Source organism: Columba livia, chromosome 6 (genome assembly GCF_036013475.1).
Source record: "Columba livia isolate bColLiv1 breed racing homer chromosome 6, bColLiv1.pat.W.v2, whole genome shotgun sequence".
NCBI lineage: Eukaryota > Metazoa > Chordata > Aves > Columbiformes > Columbidae > Columba > Columba livia.
In genome coordinates this window covers 32,547,573-32,559,059 of record NC_088607.1, presented here as the reverse complement: position 1 = coordinate 32,559,059, position 11,487 = coordinate 32,547,573, and the positions used below count along the sequence as shown (strand labels likewise).

The window sequence follows — 11,487 nt, the reverse complement described above, 5'->3', positions numbered from 1 at the left end:
CAAATTAAATGTGTCTGGATCTCCTTATAGACACCTTTTAAGAATTTTAGTCACATTTCTGTAATCTGGTCTCCCCTCAGATTTGACTGATAAATACCAGTGCCTTAGAGTAATCCATTTATCTACTGTACCACCCTGCCTCTGTTTAGCTTTAGCAGTCATCACTTTCCACATGTGACATCAATCTACATGATATCAATGTAAACTGTTTGGATAACGAAGTGTTGTACATTTTATTGTCCTGCCAGCAAAGAAAAGGATAAAATAGCACTTTGCCTGTTGCCTTCAACAAAGGTAGTACAATTGACACCACACATTTTGCAATACAGGAACAGAACCATACCTTGGCCAGTTTTTTCTTCCTAACACAGCAGGGCTTGCAAATCATACCACATCATTATTTTCATAAGAAACACTTTTAAAGAGTAGTAATTTTGTTGTTTGTTTTTATAGGCATTTTTTTAAAATCTGCTCCTAAAACCAAACTAAATTTTAAATACATATTATTAATTTCTATGGCTAAGATTTCTGTGGCTCTGGTTTGATAATGAGATAATTGCCTCGCAAAGGTCAAGAGAATGGCATAGTTAGCTTTCAGAGACTGAACAAAGCACTTGCTATGGTTCACTACGCATGGTTTCTGCATCACTCCACATCTCTTTGATTCATCTATTACTAATATTCCATGATACACTTACATTATGGATCCAACTATTTCAACAAACCTGTAATCAAGGAATGACCCCGAATAAAATACTCCACAGAAAGCAGATGGTACGCTCATCAAACGCCTTCAAGCCTAAAATAACCTTTCCCATACAAAAAGGATAGTTGATTAAAACTGAACTTTATATTCCGAGCTGGAGTTCAGAGTAAATAAAAACCAACACGATACTATTGTGTTATTGGACCCAACTTCCAGGGCATTTCATTCATTTTTTCACCACCTCCACCCTCTAAGAGCAACAAGCGCTTTTATTCATAGTTCATTCAAAGCCTGTAATGTTTTGTGTGAGCGTGAGCAGACTTGACAGTTTGGGCCTGATCCTGCAAAAGCCTGACATCACAAAACTACAACTATCCGCAGCAGTAACATGCTCCAGCGATGGCACATCATGAGGACGGATCTCTCCTGCCTGTCAGGAGCTGAGGAACAGTCCTGCACCACCTCACAAAACGCCCCAATGCCACCAGCTGGGTTGGCGCTTCAGTGCCAACACAAGGCCTGTCCTGGGCACCAAGCTCAAAGCCAGCGTGCTGGAGCTGGGAAAAAGGAGGAGATGATTCTCCCATCGCAGGCATCGCCAAATCCCTTCCCTCTCACTGCTATTGCTGTATGTTAAATGGATAATCAGAAATTCTCTCTCTGAGACCACAGGAGCTTCCTCGCGGAGACGCAGGGATCTCACACCACAAAGGCGCACCCACCACTCTGCAAGCAGACTGCCGCATTAGCCGCAGCGCTGGTGATATGGGTAACAGAACTTAATTCTCACAGCATAGGTACACTGCTACAGAAATTACACTGGACCCATTAACTGGAGCTGCTCTGGGTGTGTGCACAACGTGCATTCTGCCACACACTCAGCAGCACATCCGCTGCCCTTGGGTTGATCTGACACACACCAAGAGAAGTGTGAACTCACCTGGCAGCTATCAGGAGTCAAACTGTGCAGCCCTCTCTCCCAGCTGTAAGGCGCTGCACACTCCCCTGGAGCTGCAGAGTATTCTCTGCATCCTTTGAATTAAGAGGTCACCTCCCAGAAGCATCTCTGCACTTGTAAAATGAAGGTCGTAGCAGTGGCAAAGCCCCCACTGAAGAAGCCAATATTCTGAAAGGCCAGAAGCACACCAGCTACAGCTGACATTTGCTCGGGGCCCTGGGAGCACATGCACAGCTGATGAGTGCTCTGCAACGGGACACACTGGGAGTCTCTCCTGCTTTGCATTTTTTAGCATATTACACCAACAAGGACTTAAAAAACCCCACGCTTTGTAAAGCTTCTGGAAAGACGCAGGATACAGGCGAATGGTTAAGGTAGATAAATTTCAAATCCATACAAGGGATCCTTTCACTCATACTGAGTAACTGTGCTACACACTCTACCCACGTAGCAATGTATTTGATTGTGATAAACTCAGGTTGTAATACCAAGACCACTAGTGGCTAGAAGCCTTCAGTCTCACAGAGGAAAGAGCACATTTGGTACTTAACATTTCAACCATAAATAGCATTGGTTCACTTCAAAGGAACCACATCTTGCTGTTCGAAATCAGTGGACACTTAAAAAAGAAGAAAAATGTCTTTACTTGTGAGAAAAAGAAAATAGCTGTATCGTGACTTACCAAACTCATCACATATACTTTCATTTTCTATTAGAGTTGGATGATCAAATGTATCCCGACAGTAGAAGATTTGGGGATTCTTGCTTGTTACTGCGATGCCTCCCAGGGCTAAAACAAACTGGTCCGTTAGTATTGAAGAAGGCTTGTCCTGAATGCGCTTTAACATGGAACGATATCTACAGTACTGTGGGTAGCTGAGAATTAGCAGGTTTGAATCTTCATCATCCTCACCTGGAAGAAGAAAAGAAAAAAAAAAATACTCTTAGTATGTCAGAAAAATACAAAACAAGAGCTGTATCTCAAGCATCTCAGAAAACTCACAGCCCACACATTCAGTCTTTTCTCAAGACCTATGTTTTATAGCACAGTGGTTTTTGAAAGAGAGGTTAAAAATAGAAATTTTTAAAAAGTTTATTGAAACAGCTTATTCTCTGTCTTTCTGTTTAGTTCTCCTATGCCTACCCACAAAGGCTCTACCTGGACAAGCAAGAAAACACCCCTCTCCAGAAGCTGGCCAAGAGCCTGAACCAAAGTGCTCTCCACGCTTTGCCAACTTGGCTGCTTCGATAGAAACATTAACTGTCATTTTTACTCAGCTCCCTACACAGCCTTACTGAACTCATGTTTACACCAGCTAACGTCTTTTAAAAATAATAATATACAAGCCCCAAAGCACGTAGCTATTCATTCTCCTTCTGAGTATCTGATGCTGGCAAGTCCCAAGGGGCCGTTGGGCAGGGAGGTGGGTTGGTCTGACCTGGCCATTGGTGCTGAGCTGCCCCATAGGTGGAAATAACTTTCCTCACATTAACTGCAAATGCAGCAGGACTCAATAAAACACCTGCAGAGCACAACAAGCAAATGAATTTTCAAACAGCTCATACTGACGAAATGTGGGCTCAAAATATAAAGCAATCTGGAGCTCAGACCTTCCTATTCCCCCAGGTTTTAGATGATATTAGGCATAAAGGCGACAGATTTTGAAATATCACAATCAAGTTTCATCAGATGATAACCAGCAGGAAATCTAAGAGTAAAAAAACCCCACGAACCAACCAGATATGCAAACATGAGAAATTATTCATTTGCAGGTATGCAGCCAGTACTTAACAGCACTAATTTTTATGCTCATTTATCTCCTCAGGTGGGGTAACTGAACGTGGCTTTCCATGCATGCCAATGAAGACAAGGCAAGAGCATTCGCTCTACATTTTCTGCTCTACTCTGATTACTGAATAACTCAGCTATTTCTTTTGTCAGAGACAAAAGGTCTACTATTTAAACCCATTACCGATACTGAAATCATCTTTCTTACCCTTAAAGTAAAAATTGAAAGAAATGTCAGATCAGTTCTCCCCAACTAAACACGATGGCACAACTCATCTTGATTCGCATGAGGCAATGGAAATGTTGACACATAGAAGGCTACATTTTAAGAAGTCTCTAGAAGCAGATATATCACCTAGAATGTCATCACTGAAGATGAACGCAGTGCTGCAAAGAAAATTAACCCAACAGACGGACTTGGGAAGTGCCGGTGTTACAGACACAGCTCCTGAAAGCCAGCGCTTCTCAAAACTCAGAACTTTCCCCACTAGCCTGACATAGGCAGAGAAATCAAACTATCTGTGTAAAAAAGTAAGAGTAATACGTTTTGGTAAACAGCATTGACATTTCTAAGAAAATAACATTTATGGCCCTAAACCCTCTTTTGGTCGATAAGGATGTGGTCAAGCTTTTCTTTGTTTACATGAAGTATCCCACACACAACAGCATGACTGAGCCCCCTGGCCCTCTCATCTTTATTAAGAAACTCTAAAAATCAGATCAGAAAAACTGTTCTAGGAATTAACAAGCATACAATCCATCCTTTAGCTCCTTTGAGAGTTTCATATAAGCCTGCCTGACAGTTATTACTACTTTATACCTTTGTATAGACAGTGGAGAGCTGAATCTGTTGATCTGACAGCAACTTTTTTTATGCCAGGATGTGGTCAGCTTTTTAAACAGGGTGTATATAAATGTATGTCCCATGTGCCTTTGTAGTAAACCATTAGTTTCTAGACAAATGTGGTGTAAGTCACTGCACAGAATTATACAAACTTACTACCCCTGACAACTTAACTCAAAACCCTGGCATAAATTAAAATAAAGTCATTTTTTACAGGATCATTCTTACACGCGCTTGTGCAACTCCAGTGAGTACTTTATGATGCATTTGTTTCCTCTCCTTATTCACTCTGGGTTCAATAGATAATTCTAAGAATGAACAAAGGCTGAATAAACTGAAGATTTGTTTAGTGAAAGACAAACAAAGTGTTCCAGGAACAAAGACTTTTTTCTCTCAACCACGCCCACATGAGAAAGAGAAATCAAAGTAGACCAATCCCTAATAAAATGCAAAGAACTATTTCTTTCTTCAAGCAAAATCTAACACGTGACATTTAATGGTGGGTTTAGTGTATATTGCTGAGTATTCTCCGTAACTATGATCAGAAAGGGTTTACTCTTAGGAGCAGCAGAGATCAAAATGTGGATCACACATCGTTAAAGTCAAGAAAACAACATAATTTCTAAAAACATTTAACTGAGATGCTGTATTTCTGAATCTCATTTTAGCTTCAACAGAGGGAACGTGCTAAAAGACAATACCTACAGCAGGCTGCTTGTAAGGCTCAACTGAAATCACTCTAATCCCATGCTTATGTCATAATTGTGTGTTTTAATAACCGCCTCCAATGTCAATTTCTTGTTTATTTATATATTTCAAGAAAACAGAGAAACTGTAATTAGGAGGCCAGGTTCCACCCCTGTTTTCCGAGCGCTGCCTATATATGCATCAATGTAATCCAACAGTTTCCTTTGTGAGGGGTAAAGAGCTGGGATTTGGCACAGCCTGGCATTTATGTTGGATTACATGTTCTTCAAGTTGTCTTTGTAAGTAAGAGACGCATGAAATGCCAAACACAATGCATCTATGCAAGAACTGACTTTTCAAATCAGCACAACCATTTTTAATATGTAACGCAAGACAATTAAAAGCCCCAAAAGGAAAAAAAAAAAAAAGCGCCTGCTAAAAGCACGAATTCCTAACAAATCCATCTAGAGCCAGAACTATTTACAGAGAGAACAGACAAATACAAAACTGTAACTCGCTTTTTGTTTGCTTGTTTCGGAAACATCAGCCCATAATGTTATTGCTAACCGCCATAATCTACTCTCAACACCAGTAAGCATTTTTTTTTCTTTAAAAAGACCTTCACACCAGGATTTTATAGAGCTTGATGGAAAAACTATGCATGTTCCTTCCTGTACCTAATTACCTCAACTGCAAAAGCTGCCAAGTATTTTGCCCTTTAGTTCTTTTAATCGTATTAGTGCAAATGCGTTTGGATGCCAACAGAAACAAACATTTAAAGATTTTTTGCTTAAAAGATTCCAAATATGTACGAGGCTGGTGCTAGGAAAGCACACTCCACTTCTTCCCAGAAAGCACAGAGTTATTTCTGTGGAAGAAATATGAATTTGTGCCTCTTGTAAGACTAAATGTCTAGTTTCGACCCAATTTAAGTAAAATAATGTCAATATGAACCGCTCTCACAATGATTTATGCTACCTTCTGTTACTTTATTACATTAGACATTCCTTTCTCTAAGCTTTATACTTTTCGCCGTGCTCCTAGCAACCACATAAAGGCTGAGCACCAACTTTACGCGCCTGGCACCCTTCCAGGCTCGACTGTTATTGATAATTATATTGAAGTTTCAATTTAATTGCTGCTCTGTTGTGACAGAGAATATTTTTTGTAATTAGGCATTTCCCATTTTCTGTCCATTCATTTTTTGTATTACTGAAAATGATTTTTTTCCCCCCCCAGAAAACATAAGCAGAACAATGATGCAGATAAGGGTACGTACATCTGTTACTATCATTGCCAACACAGTAATGTGAAGGGAAGAAAAAAAAAATTAAAGGAAAAAAAATTCTGAGTATAATTTCTCGGAAGGTAATTTTCTTTTCAGTTTAAGTGCTCTTATTCTTCTTGCAGTTACTCAATGATTTCCTGTTCTAATTACAAGACATTATACAGAAAGTCATTTTTAAAAAGGAAATGTACTAGAGCAGGAGGCTAAACAGCATCACTCGCTTGGTATGGTTTGAAATTCCAAACTTCTGCATCTCCTTCATCAATTCTCTGTTCTACCTTTATGCAATATATTCTACCACAAATCTCCCATCTCTTCCAAGGCAGGTAACACAAATGTATACATCAAAGAAGAAAACACACTGGCAGTTAAACTGCGGGCAGAAGAAAGAAAAAATCAAATCATTTTTTCCTCTTCAGTGTAGCTGGTAAATTGGAGCCAAGCCAAGCCTAAGAGTGGAAAATATTAAAAAGTAGAAAAAAAAAAAAAGAAAGGAGAAAGCTTGATTAAAAAGCGAGAGAAGAGATATTCAGTTCTAAATCTAAATGAGTAAGCCACAAAGTATTTCATAAAAACATACTGTGACGTAAATTACACATCAGTATTGCACTGTTGTGGTTATTTTGAGAAATGGCTCGTACTGTAAGTCAGCTGGTAAAACCCCACCCTTAATGATTTTGTAATTCTCCATACAGCAATCAACTGGAGCAGTCATGAAATTGCCAAGAAGGAAAACAGACAGAGCTGTAGAGAGTTTGTAATAAAAAGATAATGTACTTTAAACATAACAGAAGTAGAAGATTGGTTTTATTAACTAAAAAAACTACTTAAAAGGTCCCAGGCTTGCCATTTGTTGTGATAAATGTTAACACAGATCTTCATAAGATAAGCAATGGAAGTATCAGGGGAAGCAGATAAAATGGGACAACGCTTTGGTGCATGGGTAGCAAATCGAGCAAGCGAGTTATTTGGAATATAGAGCCAAAATGGAGGCAGTTGCAGGGCTGTCCGTCCAGCTCCGCTCCCGCACGGTGCCCTCGCTCCTCTGCCTTCTCTCATTGCCCTCAGCTACTAAGGGGGTCTCCCAGAGGATACACAGATCATATGTAGTTTATCTCTGCTTGTATGCAAGGCTTTGACCATATCATCAATGTGTGGCAGACACAGAGGTAATGGAAGACGCATCTGGATGTCTAGAGGGACCAGAATGGCGAAGCTTGGCCGTGCTGAATGAACACAGCTGTGAATTCCAGGGTGGGATGTCTCTCGATCATTGCGGGGCAGTGTTCGGCTGTCACTGCCTTCCCAAGCCACTCTGCAACCCACTGCAGCACACGTGATGGGGTTCTTTCCACCTACTAATGCAGATTTAGTCTACAACAGTGGTGCAGATCCCTCTGTAGTCTGAGAGATCTCCTTCCAGACCACTGTTTTTGTAAGACATGGATCAACTCACTCTCTGGAGCTACTACTCCCTCATCAATGACAACCAGCCTTAGTCTAGACGCTTAACTTGCAGATCAAATTGAGGGAAATTATTTCCACCTAAATGACAAAGTAGTCTGCTCTATGCCAAACAGTCCAAATGCATACTAAAAAATCCCCTTCCAGCTGATACACTTGCCATCCAGGTAAAAAAAGTTTATCTCATCTGTGACAACGGACTTTGGCTCTTCCAGCTCTTAAGACGTGATTCTTGCCTCGTTACGCTTTTTTGGCAAGACCTTTCTGCAGTATGGGCATGAGAACACAGGTGTAGACGATACAAAGATGTGAATAGCTGACCCTTCAAAACCAACAACTGCAGGTCAGACAGGCTCTGCACATCTCAAAGCTGCCTGTTCTAAGCACAGCCCAAAGGGAGATGGTACAGCCTTCCAGCAGATAGAAATGAACTACTCAATTACCTAGAAAACCTGAACCTCTTAGAAAGTCTAAAAGCAACAGAAGCAGCAGCACAATGAAAGAGTAACCAGGAGGAGAAAGAAGAAATTTGGTCTTTATGACCTTTAAGAGGAATCATGCAATGGGAACACCTTCTCATGTCACCATCCAGCCATAACCTGCCAAATACCCCCAAATCATCGCCCAGGTAACTGCAGCTGGCCAAGAAGCAGTGACAGCCATCACGTACATCTCTGGGTACTCCTATGAGAAAAAGGATGGCTCTCCCAATGAAATAACCTTCATTGGAGAATGATATCTGGCTTCTTACTTGATCACTTCTTGCATTGATTCCTTTGTGCAGACAAGGCTAAAAACCCTGGTAGGAATCCATGTAAGAATCCTTCGCACCAGGCTGCTGTGATCTTGGAGCAACAGCTGAGCAGCTCAGGTACCTGTATCACTGTCACAGAACCACTTCTGCATGTTCTAGCACACCAATCCACTCTCCAGTTATCAGGAAAGACTTAACAAACACGGATCTTCCAATCCACTCTGCATTTTCATTCCCATGGTCTTTGTTCGCTCTAGTAATGCCATTTGGTGTGCCTTGGCTGGCTAATTAATCACAAGACCTAAAAACATTAATCTAAGAATCATATTTCTCTCACAGATAAATGCAAATACAGTAATGATTTAGCCCCCACTAGGTCTAAAAAATCTGAAAATCTGTTTTGGGGTTTAAATAAATTTGGGTAAATTACTGACACAACAGAGATACCACTTTGTTGGTAGGACCTGTGCTACTCATCCCTGCTTTGAGAACCCCCTCTATTTGAATGCTAATGCAATCAAGAACAAAGGCAACATGTTGCAGGATACCGAACACAGTGATTACATTTATGTTCACCAGATAATGATGATGTTAACAAGTTGCCTGTAACTCTTAGGTGGACATTTGCCTGCCTGATTTTGCTTTTAAGTTGATCAAAAGGCAAAAGCCATTTCTGCCAACATACAGAATAAAAACGTGCAGCGTGTATCAGATATTTCTTCCCTTGTAAGGAGGAGACAAAGCTAATTCTCAGAATTTTGTGTCACTTCCCCAGCCCTCTGTTTTCTGTCACAGTGCCAGCAGAGCACCAGCCGTTCGAAGAATTCCTAAGATCAGTTTAACATTTGAAAGAAAGAGAATACTTGCAAATCTACCGGAGATTGAAACTGCTGTTCAACCCAAGAGCAATACAGTCACTAAAAAAAAAAGGACAGCACCATCTAATACGTACTTAAAGCACATGGTTGAAGAACATTTTACAGTTGGTGATTTGGATCTGAGTTGTTGTAGCCCTATTTAACAGGGACGAAACCAAATATGTTGATTGATGACTGACAGTATGTCCATATAATCAAATCTTCCATAATATTTCTCTCGTTAAATCACTTTGAATTCGAATCATAAATCCAATTTTTGAAGAAGACGAAAGAAATTTAATACTGAAAAAGTTTCCAACCAGGCATTCAACATCCTTTTTCAGACCCTAATCCAATATGCAGCCCCTCGTAACTGCAGCTCCTACCCTGCACTCCCAGGATCCTCCTGCGCCTTAGGAAGCGGGTTTATGAGGTGTTTCTAGACTCGAAAGAAGAGTGACTGACAATCGTCATTTCCAGCTTTTATATAACCCTTCCATCCACAGGCCTCAAACTGCTTTATGGAGATGAGTAAAAATTATTATCCCCATTACACACAGAGAGAAACTGAGACAGAGAGAGCTTAAAGGATTTATTCTACGACATCAAGCAACTTGGAGAGCAACGGCAAGAGCGAACAGGCCAAGCAGAAATCTTTGTCGGGGAGATTTCTGGGTACGTGGGAGCTCGAGAAAAGCCAGCTGATGCTGGGGATGCGGCCACGTTCAGAGCTGGGCTATGAAGTTGTCTCCTTGCCTCCCAAAACCTCCTTCTCTCCTTACCCCTCAGGTCACAGGTATGGGACAGCAAACACCCAAACTGCCACAGACAGCTACAGAAAACCACTCTGATAGAAAAGGTTTTTTAGCTGCCCTATTAGCTTTCTTCCTAAAGCAGATGGAGACAGGGGGAAGGGGGCGATTGATTGTTGAAGGGAGCACATGCTGCCCGTCCTCTTGAATGTTCTGGGTCATGTGGACCATTCAGGTTGAATGTGCATCAGCTTTAAAACAAGTATTTATCCTGGTTGTCGTGGTTACTGATAAGCAGCTTCAGTTCTGCTGATAACAAAAAGAAGAAAGAATTAAAAAGGGGGGGGGGGCCCTGAAAATATAATTTGGTAATATGACAAAGCCAAGAATAGGAATTAAATCACATTAAACAAGCCAATTGTACTGTAAATGGCTCTGCCTCTGTATTTGCTTTTGAATCATCTAAGGCTCTAACATGGCAGCTGCTTCAGTTTTAACAAACAAACAGTAAAAATCCCTTTTAATAACGAAAGGAAATAATGATATACTTTGCTTTAGTCGAATTCAAACATAATTTAATTTTTCCTGAGGTGAGATTTGTACAGGGAACAATCAGATAATAAGTGTTATCATTCTCATAGACAAAACTGAACCAGCACTTTGCAATTCAAAGTGCTATTTAATGCACCATTTTCAGCAATCTCTGAACACCATCCAACATACCACTGAACTACGCTTCAGTACTTACACATAAAGCCTGATCCTGCAAATACTTGAGCATGGAAGTTATGCTACAACACAAGTATGTCCACTGCTGCCATGGCTGAAGTTACACATCCCCTAAAGCGCCTTTATGAGGGGGGTCACATCCAGTAGCTTTTCCTGCAACACCTTCTCATGACCTTTATCATTATGACTATGATTACGTGTCTTGGTGTCCCTTTCTTCTGAAGTGCAGCACCGCACAGAGAAAATACTGGAGAATGAAAAACTCGCAGAGAAACGCACAACTAGAGCCACTGGCAAGAGAGGGGCACACATTTTTACCATGATGACAATCAACCACTAGAAAAATGAGCTCAAGGACTTAACAGGTTCCCTGTTTCAGTGCTCATTTTTTTTTTTTCCCCCCCTGGAGATATTCTCTGGTCCAATGAGTTTTAAACTTGTGGTCCATCATTTGCCCTCTGTGCTCAAGAGGTCCACAACAAATCCATACTTGCCTGGGAAAATGTTATGGCATGAAATACTGGAAAAAAAAAAAAAAAAGGAAAGCCACTGAGAGTTAAACTGAGTTACGGGGCTTAATATCAGAGTAACTGGGTCTCCTGTCGTCTCCTCTCTTTTTCACCTCTGCGCACCATTCAAACACAAATGAGAGAAGCACA

At 40.8% G+C, this 11,487-nt stretch overlaps 1 protein-coding gene across 4 annotated transcripts in view; it reads right to left on the bottom strand.

The window, feature by feature from the left end:
• The window catches only part of ARID5B (AT-rich interaction domain 5B), a 116,080-nt gene that overhangs the window by 68,503 nt on the left and 36,090 nt on the right, over positions 1-11,487 (bottom strand). For all 4 annotated transcript variants that reach the window (XM_065068592.1, XM_065068594.1, XM_065068593.1 and 1 more), the window contains one exon: positions 2,347-2,577. In XM_065068592.1, the coding sequence (XP_064924664.1) occupies positions 2,347-2,577 (231 nt within the window). The remainder of the gene's footprint in view (positions 1-2,346; positions 2,578-11,487) is intronic.